Source organism: Haplochromis burtoni, unplaced genomic scaffold (genome assembly GCF_018398535.1).
Source record: "Haplochromis burtoni strain Fernald_Lab_line unplaced genomic scaffold, NCSU_Asbu1 Contig_29, whole genome shotgun sequence".
Lineage (NCBI taxonomy): Eukaryota > Metazoa > Chordata > Actinopteri > Cichliformes > Cichlidae > Haplochromis > Haplochromis burtoni.
In genome coordinates this window covers 952,227-971,075 of record NW_024582390.1, presented here as the reverse complement: position 1 = coordinate 971,075, position 18,849 = coordinate 952,227, and the positions used below count along the sequence as shown (strand labels likewise).

Below are 18,849 nucleotides of genomic sequence, written 5' to 3'. Positions count from 1 at the left end.
CGTTATGAGAACCACATGTATGATGGGGGCCTACATTTCAAACAGATGCCGAGGCCTACAGTGGGCTGTCCACTATGAGCTGTGTGGATCTGCCCGCAGTGCTCCCACATGGGGGCCAAGGGGTCATGTTTGCTGGGTAAACAGAAAACAATATAATATTCACATAAAACCATTTTCCAAATTGTTTACAACCTCCATTTACACACTCCCAAATACCACTCAATACCAGTAAATACGAAAAAATAAATGTAAATAGTAAAACCAAACACCCTTAAGAATCAGTTTACATACATACATGTGAATACCATACTGTAAACTGCAGTTGCAAACACGTACATAAAAGTTGTACTAGATCTGACTTTCTATTAGTTACTTTTTGCTCTAACCCAAAACATGTTGGAAAAAAGTTTTTTTTTAATATAATCAGAGATTAGAGAACTCAGACACCTATTTAAAACCAGATATATTATATGCAGCAAATCAGCTTTCCACTGTAAAAAGTCAAGCAAAACTCAAACTGTATACAGAGTACCTTTTTAGGCTGAAAAGTAATTCTTAACATGGTTAATTTGTTTAGCGTTCAATTACATACTTTAAGAAGGCTGTAGTACTGGTGTACTGAACTGCATTTAGAAGTGTTTTCTTATATTCTGCCTACCTTATAGTGTGTAAATATGCTACTCAGAAAATTAAAGGAACAGATTTTAATCAGAGTATAGCATCAAGTCAGTTAAACGTCTGGGATACTGACCAAGTTAGTTAAGTAGCAGAGGGGGTTGTTAATCAGTTTTAGCTGCTCTACTGTTGATAAAATAAACAACATGTGCACTAGAGGGGAAAAAATGAGACGACCACCAAAACAGGAATGTTTTTAAGGGTGTTCCCAAAGTTTTACAACTTTTTAGCAATGATAAAAATGCTTGAACCTTAATACCACCAGAAGCTAGGTGAGGCTAGATTCTGAGTAGGTAGGACTGGGAGGAGGGTTGGTAGAATTTTAGTTAATGGTTGACTTGACACAACACATTTTATTTCGCCTGTTTCTAGTTGTGCAGTGAAGGTGTTGTGTATTGGTTGCTGTCGGTGTCCCTTGAGTGGTTAGCTTGTGTGTTGCGGGGCGTTTTGTTTGCTGCTAGCTTCATGGCCACTTTTGATATTGCTGGGTTTACTGCAAAGCCATCGCTTGCCCTGCTGGATCTGCATGAAGTGGCAACATTTTACGGTATCAGTGTCTCCACTGGTCTGCGTAAAGTGGAGCTGAAGGCCGCTCTGGTGTCTGGGCTGTTGGAGAAGGGGGTGGTTGAGATGCAAGAACCCCCGAGCACACCCGGTCTGGCTGGACCAAGTGTAGCGCCTCATGTTCCAAGCCAGGTCGTAGAACAGCCAGTGTCTTCACCTGTGGGCCAGGGGCTGCCCGAGGGCGGGCCAATGACGCTGCCCCATTTTGATCCGCTCTCCACCGAGTCATCGGAGGGTTCTAAGCAGGATGCTAGGCTCAGAGTCCATCTGGCTCATCTCCAGCTGGAAAAGAAGGAGTGTGAGAGAGAGTTCCAGCTGAAAAAGGAGTTAGAGCTTAGGCGTTTGGAGGCGGAGCTGGTAAGGGCTAGGGAGGTCGAGCTGAAGAAAGTGGAAGTGGAGGCGGAGACGAAGGTCAAGCTGCGACAGCTGGAACTCCAGCAAGCCTCCTTCCCTCCCGTGGCGGCCTCGCTGTCACAGACAGAGGTACAGTTTGATGTAGGCAAAAATAGGGTTGAAAAAGGTGCAGGGTCAATCCTTCCTGGAAAAGAGGGAAAAGAGTGTCTTCTTTGACCGATGGTGTATGGCCTGTAAAGCTGCAGACCTAGTTTCAGCAAGGGAGTTAATGCTGATTGAGGAATTTAAAAACTGCATCTCTGAGTGAATGGCAGTATATCTGAATGAACAAAAAGTCTCCATGTTGCAGCAGACCGCGACACTGGCTGACGAGTTCGCACTCGTCCATAACGCTAGTATCGTTAAGTATCGTTGAGCGACGCGACACCCTAGCGAAGGCTAGCGGTGCTACTGTTGAGCAAGACACAAGGGGAGAGGTACTTGTGCCTCGTCCCAGGTCAGACCGGAAACGTTTTTACTGTTTTAAATCTGGCCATTTAATAGCGGACTGCGAGGCCGACAGGCGAAGACTGCCAAAAGGCAGTAGGGGTTTTTGATACGGGCGACACGGGCGGTTGCCCGGGGCGGCATCGTGGTGGGGGGCGGCATCACGAGTATCGCCAAAAAATAAAAAAATAAAAAATTGCTCGTACTCATGCTGCCCCGACGGCATGCCAGCGCATACTGGGAATGTCGTAGGCACCGATCGGTTTTCTGGGAGTAAGGGCGCCCTCCATTTGAAGGGTGCGCCTGCTGCTTGCTGCACAGGGAGAAGAGGGCGGGGTGGCTGGGGATTCTCTGGCTGGCTGGAGCAACATCTAATAACCAACTCGCAAAATAAAACAAAATTAAAACAAATCAAGAAACACGAAAACACCAGACATTATGATACAGACTTATAATTTGCACCGATGTTTTTTCGAAATTCTATACACAAAAAGTGAGCGCGAGAGCCCTCGGTGAGCCAGCTCGCTGCTGAAGTCAAAGTAACCTTTATTGTCATCTCTCCTACTTACAGTCCAGTATATAGAGAGACGAGACGGCGAGGCTCCAGTTACAGCAGTGCAAGTAAACAAACAATAAATATAAGTAAGAAAATAAATATACACTTTAGGACTAGAGGTAAATGGATCAATAACAATTTAAAATTTATAATTTACAGTTTGATGATTTAAAGTCTCACACACAACCCGTCGAAAGGGGAGGGGGCCGGCTGCTTCCAAATAGAGCACATTTCATTCATAATGTTGTAAATCCAAGCTCATTATGGATTCATGATTTGAATCCTGGGTTGTGCGAAATCTCAGAAATAAACCCTAGACAAAGCGAATCTGTGAACTAAGGTGTAGGTCTATCGGGATATTTTGTGGTTATCCTCGGGTTGGGGGGTGGGTGTTCATACTGGAGTGCAAAATTAAAAGCAATGGAAGATGGACAAGGAAAGTTCAAAGCCATCAGGTGCTCAGTTTCGAAAAAAGAGAAAAGGAGGAGAAACGAGCAAAAGATACAGGTAAGCAGATGTGTCATTGGATAATGGCAGGTCATCTTGAAACAATCAGAATCAGAATACTTTATTAATCCCTAAGGAAATTATGTGGGTTGCAGCAGTTTGTAGCCGTTTGCATGCTATGCATATGTAACCGGTGTGATTCTGCGTTGTGTCTGATAAAAAAGGTAAAAGAAAGAAAGACCTCCAAGTAAATAATTTGCCCACTCCAGCTCCTCTCCCACAGGGGAATTGTAGGAAAAGGGCTGGCATTTATTTTTACATTAAACATAAAATATGCATTTACACGTAACATATTTGACATAAGATAAAACAAAAACAACAACATGAAATCCGACATACCTGATAAAAAAGGTAAAAGAAAGAAAGACCTCCAAGTAAATAATTTGCCCACTCCAGCTCCTAGACCAAATACAAACAGTGGGGAAGAGGGTTAGCTCAACCCACCACAGCTCCCAAGCTAGCAAGGAGTATATATTCATACTAGCATTTATGGCGCCTAAAACACATTTATGATACACACATACTACACACTTATAACATCTTACAAAAACAGGCTTAATAATGACAATAACTGAACTAACATCGCAATCATAAACATCAGGGTGGCTAAATATGAATTATGTGTGTTTCAGGGTGTTAGAAAGAAATGACACCCACCTCTCCCACAGGGGAATTGTAGGAAAAGGGGAGAGGCAAAGGGGGTACACTGTATTTATAGTATTGCACCAAAGAAGAAGAAGAAAAGAATGAGGAGGGGCTCTAACTGATAATGAACACAACTACAGGCTTGGAGGTCCTAAAAGTCAGGTATAAAAGGAGCAGTTTGGGGGTTTAGAACACATTTTGTGTAATTATAACAATGTGATTTATGACTCTGTTACACATACTCTCTCTCTTCATATGTGTGTGTGTGTGTGTGTGTGTGTGTGTGTGTGTTTCTCTGGTGAAATTCAGTATGGTTCCAAAAACAGTTTTATGTTAACCCTTTAAGACCTACCACAGAACCAAGTCCGCCAGAGCTTACTTTATATTTTTACATGCTGTACTGCCATTTTTGGGAGCATTTGTCATGGCCCTGTGCCTCCCCGGCTAGCCCGGTCTGGCTACAAGTGTTTTTGCCTCTTTTGTCCCTTCTCTCTTCCCTCTCGCGCTCTGCGCACCACCGGGGCGGAGTTCTCTGTGAGCTCCCGCCCCTGGCTCCCGCACCTGCAAACAATCTCCTGTGATCAGCGCTCACTCTGGCTCGGTACTTAAGGAGGTGGCTGGAGGCGCCTCGTTCGCTGGATTATTGTGTAACACTCATTAGTGTCATTACAAATCAAGCGTTCTCTGAGTTTCACTCGTGCCGCTGCTTACCTGTTCTCCTTTCCTGTGTCAGACTTCTCGCCAGCCTGAGGATCGCCATTTGGTGAGCTAAAGCCGGAGTACGAACTAGCCTGAGCGTCCGGGAGAGATTGTACATAGCCCGTGTGTTCCTTCCCTGTGCCTGTGTCCCTGGAGACCCTCCTTCCTGTGACCTCCCCCCCACTTGTATATATTCGCACCTGGTGTCAGTTGTTAATAAATTGTGAACCTTTTGAGACGGTCTGCCTTTGAGTCTCTCCTGAGCCTGACAGCATTTGAAGTTGTTATACATCAACACAACTGTTATAGCCCATGCATTAAGTCCATAGTAACTACATAAATTTCAAAAAAGTGCAATAAACTACAAAAAAAATCGTTTTTGTTTTGTTTTCTTTAACATATATTTCTACTTAGAGAAATTTAAGAGGTTTTTCCCTCAGAACTTTAAATACAAAAAAGTTGCAAAAAATAGTTTACAACAACAGGAAATTTATTTTGAGTGTCTTCATAGTTTTATTTTTGAGATACACCAATTTTTATATACTGCAAAAAAACAATCCTATAATGCAAATTTGCAAAGAAAACAGCATGTGCATCAAAATTTAAAGCAGTGCAATTTGAGTTCTAAGCATCCCAGAAACTATTCAGAAAAGCATAACGTCAAACACCACTACAAGTAAAAAGGCCTACAAGTAAAAAACTACATTTTCCGTGAAAATGACAACACTTCCGGTTTCAGGCAGGAAATGGCGGACATGCGATCGTTCGCGCTGACGTGTATTTCAATGTAGGAAATGTTATGAACAGCTGATCGGATCGGCAAAGTGTGTTTCTGGAATATTATGTTTTTGTTTCTGCAGGTGCTTTTTATGCAATTTTTGCAAAGCTATATGTGGAAGGAAACCGTGACTTAGGACAAGCTGATGGCATAAGATGCAAGTACAACTCCTCCGGTTTCATATGCAAAAAAATGAGAGGGAGCGTTCGCCCAGGGCGCCAAACAGGGATGGGGCTGATTAAAATTGCTTCACCTGTTAACGGACCCCTAAGCACTGAGACTCTTGATGAATGTTTTAAACGCTTCATTTTTAAAGGAGCTCTGTGAGAGGCATTGGAATGACTTATGTGCCTGCCCCCCTCCATCAAATTTGGATGCGGAGTGACCTAGTAAGTGGTATTTTTCCTGTGGCTGTGTGTCCTTGCTTCCCGATTGATGCCGTGGATTTCATAATAGGCAATGACATAGCAGGCGGGAAGGTTTATCCTACCCCAGAGGTCACGAAAATTCCTGACCTAAGGCCTTTGTCAGATGCTTTAAGCCAGCAGCACCCGGATGTATTTCCTGTAGGTGTTCTTACCCAGTCACACGCCCATCGGCAGGGAGAAGTCGTTGACTTGTCAGAGTCAGTGGTTGGCTCTATTTTGGAAAAGGATGTGATGCCCTGCGAGGAGGAGGGAGCGGGTCCTCATGCCAAGGAACTGGCTCAAGAGGTAGCTGAGCCTGCTCCTGAACCCGCAGCCCCCCCTCTCCTCCTGCGGGAGGCCCTTATGATTGCTTAGAAAGGGGACCCATCATTAGCGAAATGTTTTGCCGCCATGGATGAGAGTGATGGTCTGACAGGAGACAGGAAGCAGACATTTTTTGTTTGTGATGGATTGTTAATGCGCAGGTGGACCGCAAAGCCTGGAGAGGACTGGAGTCTAGTCCAACAGATAGTGGTCCCGGCTAGTTTGCGTCAGCAGGTGCTACAATTAGCCCATGATCATTCATGGTCAGGACATCTGGGGATAACTAAAACGTATGACCATATTCTGCAGCACTTCTTCTGGCCGGCAATGAAGGCGGATGTGGTGTGGTATTACCTGTCACACGTGTCAGCTGGTGGGCAAACCAAACCAAAAAGTGCCCCCTGCCCCACTATGTCCGATACCTGCCGTTGGTGAGTCATTTGAACACGTTTTGGTGGATTGTGTTGGTCCGTTGCCAAGAACGCGGGAAGGTAATCAGTTTTTATTGACCATAATGTGCTTATCCACGAGGTTCCTCAAACCATTTCCTCTGCGGAGGATCACCACGGCAAACATTACTAATGCGCTAATCAAATTTATTACCACCTTTGGTCTCCCAAAAACAGTGCAAACAGATCAGGGAACTAACTTCTTATCCCGAGCGTTTAAACTGACTTTAATCTCCCTTGGCATTTCTCATTCTGTGTCCAGTGCTTACCACCCAGAGTTGCAGGGTGCACTTGAGCGTTGGCACCAAACGCTTAAGGCCATGCTGAAAAAGTACTGCCACGACACGGGCAGGAGTTGGGATGAGGGTGTCCCCTTTGTGCTTTGTGCGATACGTGATGCCAACCAGGAGTCCTTGGGGTTCAGTCCAGCTACCCTTGTGTTTGGCTGTGATGTGTGGGGCCCACTGAAAGTGCTGAAAGAGGGTTTCCTTAGCGGAGGAGTTCCAAAAACTGACGTGGCAGATTTTGTGAAGATGTGTAGGGATCGATGGCAACATGCTGCCTCACTAGCAAAAGGGGCCCTGTGTACATCGCAGGCAAGCATGAAGAAGTGGTATGACAGGAAGGCTGTGAAAAGACATTTTCAGTCTGGTGACAAAGTCCTAGTGTTGCTACCGGTGCCCGGTTCTGCCCTTTCAACTCGTTTTGCGGGACCGTATGTTATAGTGAGGAAGGTGTCCGAGACAAATGATGTCCTCAGTACCCCGGAACGCAGGAGGAAAACTTGCCTGTGGCACATTAACATGTTGAAACCCTACCATGATAGGGAAACCCATGAGATTGTTGCCAGCACAGCAACCCCCAGTTCTGTCTCTGCCGCCGTGCTGAGCAGAGAGGCCAGTGCTGATGACGACCTGCGTGTACTCTCTGAGGGACAACAGTGTGGGCGGTTGGCGAATTTGGCTTATTTAGCAGAGGCAACGGCCCATTTGTCTCATCTGTCCCCTTCACAGTGCGGAGATGTGCTTGGGCTACTGCACTCTTACCCTTCTCTCTTTGGTGATGTGCCCTCGCGTACTGGTGTCTCCGAACATGATATCAATGTTGGTGATGCAACCCCAATCAAACAGCATGCGTACCGCTGCCCCATGGGAAAGCGCGAGGTGATGAAGAAGGAAGTCAGTTATTTAGTAGAGAACGGTTGGGCACAACCCAGCCACAGCCTTTGGAGCTCCCCGTGTTTGCTTATGCCCAAATCTGATGGCACCCCCCGTTTCTGCACCGACTACCGAAAGGTAAATGCATTGACAGTCTCTGATTCTTTTCCACTTCCTCGTATGGAGGATTGCATTGACAATATAGGTCCTGCCAAATACATTTCCAAACTGGACCTTCTTAAAGGGTATTGGCAGGTGCCTTTCACCCCCAGAGCCTCTGACGGTTCCCCATTTGTTACACCCAACCATTTCATGCAGTACACGGTGATGGTGTTTGGCATGAAAAACGCACTGGCCACATTCCAGCGTTTAATGCAGCTGGTCTTGGGGGATGTGCCTCGGTGTAATGTGTACTTGGATGATGTAGTGATATACACAGACATGTGGGAAGAGCATGTGGCTATCCCTCAATCAGTGTTTCAGCGACTGGCCGAAGCCTCATTAACTCTAAATCTCGCTAAGTGCGAGTTCACCAAAGCGACAGTCACGTACCTGGGAAAGCAGGTGGGTTTCGGGCAGGTTTGCCCGGTGGAGGTGAAAGTCGAGGCTGTTCTCAGCTACCCGGCCCCAACCACTAGGCGGGAGCTAAAGCGGTTCCTGGGCATGACCGGATACTATCGCTGTTTTTGCAAGAACTTTGCGGTAGTTGTGGAAGCTATGTAGCCCCAAAATCCCGTTTGAGTGGTCAGGGGAATGCCAGCATGCATTTGAGTCTGCAAAATCCCTCCTAACCCTAACCCATTTCACCGTTTATGTGGGCTCTAGCTCCTTTCCAGTAACAGTGTTTACAGATCACAATCCTCTTACGTTTCTCCAACGTATGTACAACCACAACCACGCTGGGCATTGCTGGTGGAAGATTATGATCTGGTCATCCAACACAAGAAAGGGACTGAGAATCTGGTGGCTGATGCACTCTCACGCAGCGCATAGTGATGCGTTTGTTCTGTGTTTTGTATAGTGTGAATGTAAGGGGGGGGGGGGATGTCACATCCTCTGAGTGTGTGGGCGTGGTGCTGTCCTCTTCCTCTCCTCCTCCTTCTTTCTTGCCCCTCCCCTTGTCTCTCTCTGCCCTGCCTTCTCCTTTAGGACACACCTACTGCTCATCTGCCCTCGTTTACCACCAATTACCCTCCAGAGGTGATATAAGCTGGAGGAGAGCAGTGCAGGTGTGGCAGAGGCTTCTAGTGGATTTCCTCTGTGCTGATCAGTGTGTGATTCTGGTCTAGGCGTGGAAAAGGCCTGCTGTGAGTGTGACCAGCCCCACCGTGCGTGGCTCTTTGTGAGTAACTCTCAACTGAGCAGTTGTTTTTCTTAAGTGACAGCGGCCTCTATTTCTTGGTTTTGCCTGTCTGGTTTATTGCTTATAGCTAGTGATAGGCAGATGAAGCTTCATGAAGCACTGAAGCTTTTCATCCAATTAGTTCACCCCAGCGCAAAGCGTCTTGAAGCTTCATTTGCTCTAGTAGGACATCTACTGGACGTAAAAATATTAGTTGGCATGAATTTAAAGAGTGTGGCATTTTGCACACAGCCTGTAAATGTCAACAACAAAAGGAGTGTGTAAAACATGTATATTGTAGTGATGGCAGTATACTGTGTATATTTATACTGGCAGTATGGAAAATGATTATTTGGAAATGCTTAAAATGGAAACGATCATTTACTGTGAGGTGAGGTGTGGTTGGGGTATGGACAGTGGTTGTGCTTTTGTAACGTTGAGATAGGGACAGCAACACACTGAGGCTTTGAGCCTAAGTCCTGCCTGTTCACATTTTATTCTGTAAAAACTAAATTTTCACTGCTTTTATGACCTTTTTAGTGGGGAGAACATGGCTAGGAATTAATGATTTAACAGATCTTTTAAAGCCTTTGTCCTCCACAGTGCTAAATGGCTGGGAGTCCTCAATCACCATGCTAACCAGGTCTTCATGTATTTGAGATTGTTCTCCTGAGGAAAGACAATAAAAACAAAGCACAAATATAAATATCACACACGTAACTTATTACAGTTGTATAATATTGTTATATCATTTAGTAACATTACTGCATGCTATATTATCATGGCATTTGATGGCTCACCTGGTCTTGCTCCACAATCGGTGTTCCCCTTATTCTCATGCAAAGCTCTGTAGTGCCTAAGCATGGATGAGGTGTTGTTGTTATATCTCAGCTCCCCGGCACATAGCAAATACTTCACCTTGTACAAAAGTAAAGAGAACTTAACATAAATTGTATTGCACCGTCAGTATTATGAAAATACATCTTCTGTAGAAATTTACATACCTTGTTGGGAGGAATAAGATCAAAATGTTCCCACACAGGGGAGGACATCCTCCTCTTCTTAGCTGGCTCCATTCTCTCCTGACTTTCTCTCCTCACTCTCCTAAACCTCCAAACTCTCTCCAAACTCTCACTAACCGCAACTCTGCATCAAACACCCACATTTTGAATGAAGTCTGATGGGTTTATATCCCTGTCATAGCTCGCGGCAAAGTTCGAACCACTCCTTTAACCAGTCACATGGTACAGCTGGGCAGCGAGGCTTCGGACGTCATCATTTTCAGCTCCTCCCATAAATGAAGCAAGCCTTGTTACGCGCATCATGGAAATGCCCCCTCCATTACTCGACACAAGCTTTGAAGCCTCGATACAGAACGTCACATCACTACTTATAGCAGCGTTGCTGTCTTTTTTTTGTTGAATCCTTATAATTGTTTTCAGAGTTGAAGCGGCCACCATTTCTTTGGGTTGGCCTTTGATTTATCGTCGGAGCAGCATTGCTGCCTCTTTGTGTTGATACTGTTTGTATGGTTATTGGTTCATTGGTTATAATACAGACTTATTTTGTGTTAAACACCTCTGCCTGGCGTCCTTTTCATTTCAACCCGGATCCAACTGTTACTGTCCCCCACCCTCTTCGCCTAGCTTTCATGTGGGGACATAACACACATATTCACTTATTCCATAAATATTTTGATGTCTGTCACTATTGTCAGCTGTGTTTAATGCATGTTTTATAGCAAAAGACGGGAAGAAACAGGTATGTTGTTATACAATATCACAGACTCATTTTAAATACAGTGAGTTTGAATGACAGTTGAAAAACTTTGGGTTATATGTGTCATGAAGGAAAATATCTAACTTGGATGACCCCACTTCGTGGTACACTGACTTTGTAAAAATTATTGCTCATATGTTTTTTGTGTTTACTTTTAGACCTACCTGTGCTAGTCTCGGCTCAGATTCCTGCTTTTGTGGCTGCTTCAAAAGGAAATGCCCTCTCACTCATATACTTTGACCTCTGGGCCACAATTGACAGTGCCCCCTTTTCAGTTATTTTTCTGAAAATAACATAAAAATAAAAATAGTAATGATTCAAATGCCTAAAATCTTTTGTGTGGTGGGAAATGCTACCAACCGGAGGTCATCCATCACCTCACACACAGTGACAAGTTAAAAAGATAAAATAAACAAGTCTTTGGTGTAAAATGAAGTGAAATAACATCACACACAGAGACACTCAGTATAAGGTAGGAATGATTTATTTTGAAAAAGTCTTGCTTCATAATTGATACAAAGAAGATTTCAAAAATAACTATAAAAAAAGCTGGAAATCATTTCATAAAAGTGTTTAAAAATATGACACAGATTGCGATTTTACCATTTCATTTATCACTTAAGCAAATAAAAATTCAATAAAATCTTAACCATTACTTAGGTGTGAGAAGGCTCAACCAAATTATTTACCATTTGTATTTTATAACAAAACTACATTAAATATATTTTTATATCAAAGCTAAAAACCTTTTGGGAAACAAAAAAACCCTTTTATAACAAATTCATATAGTATTGTTTTGGTTCCTATGTCTGATAAACGATTAAAATGTAAAAATATATACTTGGGTCTCAGTAGTAGAACTTGTTTAAAACATAGGAAAACATCTAAACATACATTAGTTAAATTTTGCTTTGGCAAGTGATCACAACTGTTTAAAACATCAAAATCTGAACATTTGCATTTCATTATAATAAGTATGTGGATCTCAAGCAGGTGAGCCATGTGAGTCTGTATGTCAACAAATGTAGTAATAAAAAAGAAAACAAGAATACTTGAGGAAATAAAAGAATATTTGATCTTTACATTTTCTTAACAAAACGGTACACAGAATATTTCTTCAGTAAGTATTTGGAAATGAATGTAGTAATAAACAAAACACTGATATTTCAGTCTTCGTTAAAAGTTGGTTAGTCTTTAGTACTGAGACAATTTAAAAAAAATCATTTAATTTTGATTGTGATGCTAAATAATATTTGAGCTTTAGATTGTAGATATCATCCTTTTAACATGTCAAAACACAGTCACAGTAATTGATAGTCCATCTGTCTTAAATCCTTAATTCACATATGCTTCTATTTTATTAAGGAGCTCTGATGCCTTGTTCAGTGCCAGCATTTCATTCTCTGATCTGAATTGTCCGTTCGGTATGTGAGGATATGGATGGCAGTTGGGATATTGAGTCTTTTTGGGATCCACTCCGAGTGTCTGCAGGTTTTTCACAATCTCAGGCAGATCTCTCAGTTGGAGGCTGTAGCGGGAAACTTGTGCAGCAGTGGCTGAAATTGAGCTGCTGTTGGGGCGTTGTCCATTTCTTTTATAGCATGCTGCTATGAGAGACTTTTCCAGTGCTTGATGGACCTTAAACAGACACCACTCTGTGCTCCCTCCACCAGTGTCTTTGTGAGCTGCATTGAGATCACAGCGAGCCTGTCTACACCAACGTCTGGCCTCTTCTCTGTCTGGCCTTGGGACATTTTCATTGTGGGTCCAGAAGTTGTAGGAATGGAAACCGCTAGAGCCTCTAGAGAACCTCTCTCGACTGTTTCTGTGATACCTGGCCTCCTGATTCCACTGTTGATAGAAGCCTCTGAAATGTGTATTTCTGCTTGAAAAGATTGAGCCTGCAGCTTTGGGTTTGCTGAGCTCATCAATTCGATTCTGTAAATATTTGAATGCCTCACTGGCGAGAGACTGGCAATCCGGATTTTTGTCAGGGTGCCACCTGAGGTACAGTCTCTTGATGGCTTTGTGCCTCTCCTCCTCAGGAAGCCTCCAGATCTCTGCCAAACATTTATCAATTTCCCTTTTAGCTTCCTGAACAGAGGCTGGTAAGGAATTTATTGATGATTCAGAAGAATGTGGCACAGCTCCTGTCAGTGGTTCCAGCTCCATGCAAGTGTTTTCTTCTGGTTTTAGCATCTTCTTCTGTGGTCCTGGCTCCATGCATTTCCTCCTTTCTGTTTTTACTTTCTTTTCTCGTTTAAACTGAAACAGATCAACACAGCTGACTTCAATGGGCTCATCTTCTCCTACTTCTATTTTGTATCTCCATGAATATCGTCCATTGTGACCAGGCAGTTCTTCAACAATAACTGCATAAATGTACTTGTCATCAATGCTGTAGCCAACATATTCCCCCTCTTCAAAGTTGTTGAAGACATTCATGTCCAAACAATCATGCCATTCTCCTGGAACTTCTGTCCCAGGGGCTGCTGGACTAAAAGAGGAACTTTCAGTTTCAGCACTGTCACGGATCTGATTTTTAGCCAGAGTTTTTCGAACATCTTGCAGATCATCACACATGAGGAGTTGTCCCAGCACTGGAAGATGAACCGATGCAATTCTGTTTCCTAAAAGAGCATTAATCTCTTTTGTCAATGTTGTAATGACTTCATTTATTACCTTGGGAGCCATGTCATCATTGTGCTTTAAGTAAAAGGTGCATCCTTGTTGCCCTCGTTCCACAGATACATCAGTTTCTTCATCAGTTTTGGGAAGTGGCTGTTTATTGAGCCAGAGTGTTGTTTCCAATGTTTTGCAGCAGATAATCTGTATACTGCCAAAAATCTTCTCACATATGTTAGAAGCATCTTCTTGTGTTATTTTGCCTTGCAACTGCTCTCTAATAAGACAAATGAATCCATATTTAAAGGCTCCTGAGGAGAGATGTTTAGCAAACCATCCACTAAATTCACAGCCAGTCCCAAGTGTACAAAGCTGCATCTCTGATTCCACAACTCTTTCCTCTGTGAACTCAGACAGCATCTTTGGCTGAAATTTCTGAGGCAGCAGTTCCAACAGCTGATGATGCATGTATTTGTCGTTGCCCAAATGACATTCACTGAGTTTCTCAAGCAGCAGGAACTTGTTCTCCAGCGCTTCTTCCAACCTTTTGGTCTCAAACACTGTGTCGTTGTAGCAGAGTGTGGATGATGGGTATAATTTACCATCTACTGCTGGAAGATACAAAGTCTCAACATTTTCAAGAAGCGTCTGGTTTCCGTGAGTTTTGATTGACTTAAACAACTGCTCAACAGCTCGTTTCACAGTTCTCAGCTGGTTCGAATGTAGTTTCTGTTTATCACAGGAATCAGCGTAAACTGCTGCCAAAACATTACAATATTGTTCTGCAGTAGCTTCGTTCTTCACACCAATTTTCTGAAAGAACGGTGCATACATTGCATCTTCTGGAGTAATCTTGTACAGATATGGTCTGAAGTCCAGATCATAGGAGAGTGACAGACACATGTCATCAGGCCTCATAAGTTTTGTGTCTTTTTCAACCAACACAACAGGAAGACCAGCCAGCTGGTTTCCTTCAAATCTTTTTGCTTGCAGGTAAGCGTAGGAACTTCTGAACACTTTAGCTCGTGTTTTGATCAGCTGGTCAGTTTCACATGGTGACTGACAGATGTTTCTTATGTTACTGGTTACACAGTTTGGAGGTGGTTCCTCATGAGCTCCTGCATTTTTTATCATCTGCATAAGTTTCTGTGTTGTGTAAACTGGTAGGTCTATAATTGGCATTGAGGACCAAATCAAATCTTGATGCTCAGGTTTTTTCTCAATCAAAGAGCCTCTAATTTTCACCATAGTTCCTTCAGCAGCAAATGGTTGGTGGTAGTTGGACAGTTCTTTTCGAATCATTATTGGAAAAATGAATTTGATGTCGGCAATCCTCTCCAAAAAATGTTGCTCTTTAATTTTGATGTTGCATGCTTTATTTAAGACTTCCCTGAAAAGTAATGATGATTTTAGTTTCATGTCTTTGAGTCTTCTGTTAACTTTTCCTTCTGATTCCAGCTGGTAAGCAAAATGTATTATCTCGTCTGCTGACACAACATGCTTCATTCCAAGTTCTCTGACCAGCTCTTTTGCTTGTTTTTTTATATAACTATCTCCTTCACACAGTTCAGACCAAAATCTCTCAGGAACAAATCTTTCGTGGGGCAACATTTGTTTGTACAGCTCCACACTCTCATCAAAGTAGTATGATGCAGGCTCCAGTCTACCTTGAGAACTGCGAATCAGTTTCACCGTCTTCAGTGAGGAGATGATAGTTTTCTTGTCCTCTGAAGAGTAATGTAGTGACAGCAACAGTTTGAGGCTGTGAAGAATCTGTGTCTCTGTGAGTTGGTGTACAGCAGGCAGAATGAACTTCATGAAATACTCCAAATCATTCAGGACCTGAATGTTGAGTGTTTGTGACAGCATGTAGTTCTCAGAGTTGTGTTTCAGAAAGATGCTGCTGTTTGTGTGTAGGTTGGACAAATCATGAAATATGACTGAATATTTGATGTTAAGGATGAAAACCTTTTTAGGTCCATCAATCCTCACTCGTTCACCTTGTGTTGTTTCAAATATTGGTAAGGATTTGAGCTTCCTCACATACTCTTGGCTGACTTTGAACTTGGATAATCCTGATTGCAGGAACATCTGAAACTCCTTCATATCATCATTTGAAAGGTGGGAAAACTCTGAGCGATTAATGTTGTACATTTGATCCAACACTGAGCTTTGATCATCTACATCGAGAAGCTCATGCTGTAGATATGAATATACCCGTCGGTCCACCTCAGAGAAGAAAACATGATCAAACCTCATAAAACCAAGTTTGAAGAGGATGCCTGATATGTCTTTGTGTTTCTGTGAGGCAAACACAACACTTGACATGTGTTTCATTGTTTGCAGAAAGTGCTTGTTGTTCAACCTTGGACACACAACAGGTAAAATGTAGCAGTCGCTGAAGAGTTTCTTCACATCACTTAGTGTCAGACTTGACTCGTCATCTCTAGATGTTGGTAGTTTAATTTCACTTGTTATGAACATCCAAAGTGATTTCAGCCACTCCAACATTGTCTCATTTGGGACATGAAGACCACTGTGCGGATCAACATAGCAGTTCTCAAGAAGATGCCGAACAAATGGTTTCAAAGCTCTTGCTGCACATGGCAATGATAACGTTTTGACAAAGTTAAAAGTTTGTAGAAGACGAATGTGCTGAATGTTTGTGTGATAATCTGCAAATTTTTCCTCACAGCCAAAGAAGAGATTTGCATATCTTGATATCAACTTGGGTGACTGGGAGTTGAAAACTGTCAATACTTTATCTCTTGTGAGAAGAAGCGGAAGCCCATCAAGTAAATTTGAATTGTCCTGGGTGACCTTTTGTGAGGAGAAATCTTTTAAACAAAAACTCAAGAGCTCCGAACATCTTGTCTCATCTTTGATCAAAGTGGCACTTATGGGTAAAGGCAAATCCTCATCTGTTTGGGTTGGATCATTGAGAGGTTTTGCTCGTAGGAAAGTCTGCACAGTGGAGGGACTGACCTCTTTCACTTCAACCTCAGCAGATCTGAAACTTTTCCAAATCCTCTGCATGTTTGTGGAATAAGGAACCAGCTTCATCCCAAGATCTTCCAAGATGGGCATCAGCTTGTAGTTTGTCAGGTTTGTCAGATAAGGGTCCTCAAGTGAGTCTGTTTCGCTGACATTACACCAGTCAAAAGAGTATTCTTTAATTTTTTTATCTGCAATTTTCCGTGTTGAGCTCTTCATCACAGGGATTACATCAAGGCCTTTTTCTTTCAGTGATCTGTATACTCCATGTATCATTTCATGCCAGTCTGGGCAAACATCCTTGGACACAGTTGGCCAAAAACACAAGTATTCTGTACTGAAACATGATTCAATAAATGTAAGGGAAACTTTCTTAACTGCAATGCTGCACCTGATGTAATGCAGGAGATCTGCATACAGTGGTGCAATGACGTTCTGTTTCAAAATCTCATTCCAATTTGATTTCTTACTCTTCCCATCTTCTTTCCAAAGGCTTCTCCTGGCAGAATCAACCTCAAAGTTTCCATTGACATGTACTGGCAGTCCAGTTTTCCCTGGCAAAGGAAGTGAACAAAAGGCTTCTCCTTTAAAATCCATGACGCTGGATCCTTTTGTGTTCACACGTGCAGCTAATGATGCTTGGGGAAGTTTGTCTGATATTTTCAAGAGAAAATTGTATTTGAAGGAGCCAAACTGTTCTGCAACAATCCACTTACTTTGTCTTTTATCTGAGGTGGAAATCACAGTTTCATAGAAAGTCTTGTGCGGTGTTGCTGTTTTGTCTGATTGCAGTGCATTTTGTAGATGTTTTACAAAAGCATCTTTCTCGTCCCGACTTTTCTGTGGCAGATTTTTTTCAACCTCAAAGATGGTTTTAAGTTCTTGTGAATCTTCACTGATTTCATGGACTTTGATTTTGCAGATGTTTTTCAGAAAGAGAATTAGTCCTTCAGGATCTTCAGAGAGGGCAGAGCACAGTTCTTTCATGTCGCGGTCAGTGACTCCTTGCTGTGATATTTTGGAGGTATTTGCATTTGTACCCATCCTCAGAGGTAATCTGAACATGGTGCCGTCTTTAAGAGAAAATTTGTCATGAAGAAAGGATTTGTAGACATCTACGTACATTTCTTTGAAAGTGTCAGCTAGTTTATAGCCAATGCCATATCGTGGTTTATTTGAATGATTTTCAATGTATTTTTGATTGGGGTCAGAAATGCAAAGTACTTCATCTCCTGTAAGGATCGAAGGGCAGTCAGTCAGATGGTAAACAGAGTTGAATCCAACTCCGTACTTGCCTATCTTCCCTGGGGTGCTGTGCTTTCCTCCCTCTCCCAGCCGTTGAATTCCCTTAATGTCAGCATCAGAAAACACTTTGTTGTTGAACACACAAAGTGCTGGACCCTGGAGATTGTTCCATTTCTTCCCAAATGTTTTTACTTTCCCATGTTGTCTTTTGTCCCAGATGAAGTGAATTTCTGTTGCTTCTGCATCATCAGCATTTTGGATGAGCTCTTTAAGGATATCCTTCTTTGATGGATAGGCTGAAATTATGTTTTTAATACGAACAGTGAGTTCTTCCTGCTGTTCAAACTCAAAAGCTAATGGTGAAAGGTCATCAAATGTGTGGTTTTCCAAAGTATGATGCCTTGTTGTTTTGATTCCAAGGTGGCGAGCCATAACACGTGGGATATTCTCGTGACACAATGTGACACCTGAAGTGAGTGGCATCCATGGGCTGTCATTGTAAAACAGCTCATTTGCAGGTTGCAAAACTCCATGCTCATTGGGTATCAGACAGTCATGCGTGATTTTCAATTTGGCCTCAAATATCCCTTTATTTAAAATTGTGAGGACAATTGAGAGATCACTCTTTGGTAGGGGCTGGTTTCCATGTTGAGCTTTTAATTCCTGCAACACAGTTAGAAGCTGAGTGGTCGTGAATTGTTTTTCAACACCTATACATGTCCAGAGGTTCCTGAAGCTTGTGAAGGCAGCTGGAAGTACGTGGAGATAGGGCTTTGCTTCAAATTGCCCGTTCTCAGCTACACGATCAACATTCACAAATGTTTCCCCAATGAGGATGAATGGAAATGAGTATGCCCAGTGTGGGATGTAAGCGTTTCCAAAATGAGAGATCCACTGATCCAGAAACTTATAGCACTCAGATGCTATTTTGTAAAGCATGGATCTGTCAATAGAGTGTGCTTGTGTGCTTGTTTGGTGCAACTGCTGAAGCACCATCTGTAGTTTTGGAGTGCTGTGAACTCCTAAAATCTGTAGAACTGGATCTGTGTTGTGTATGTTTAGATTAGTATGATCCAACACTGGTTGTGTCATGTTAACGAGAAGGGAGCATTTGTCACTAAAAACATCAGTGGGCCTTTTAAGTGTTACATTTCCTTCCATTTTTGTATCACCAGGTGAATATGCTGGAAGAAATGCAGTTGTCCTGAGTGTTTTCCAGTGGTGAGAGTCTTCATCATAAATGTGATTCTTCATCAGTTCAAA

General features: G+C 42.7%; 1 protein-coding gene across 1 annotated transcript in view; it reads right to left on the bottom strand.

The window, feature by feature from the left end:
- Nucleotides 1-11,193: 11,193 nt before the first annotated feature.
- LOC102292124 (sacsin) overlaps nucleotides 11,194-18,849 on the bottom strand; it is a 24,712-nt gene continuing 17,056 nt past the window's right edge. The window contains exons 8-9 of the mRNA XM_014332341.2: nucleotides 12,963-18,844; nucleotides 11,194-12,911 (exon numbers count right to left, since the gene is read on the bottom strand). Of these exons, the coding sequence (XP_014187827.2) occupies nucleotides 12,058-12,911; nucleotides 12,963-18,844 (6,736 nt within the window). The 3' untranslated portion in view covers nucleotides 11,194-12,057. The remainder of the gene's footprint in view (nucleotides 12,912-12,962; nucleotides 18,845-18,849) is intronic.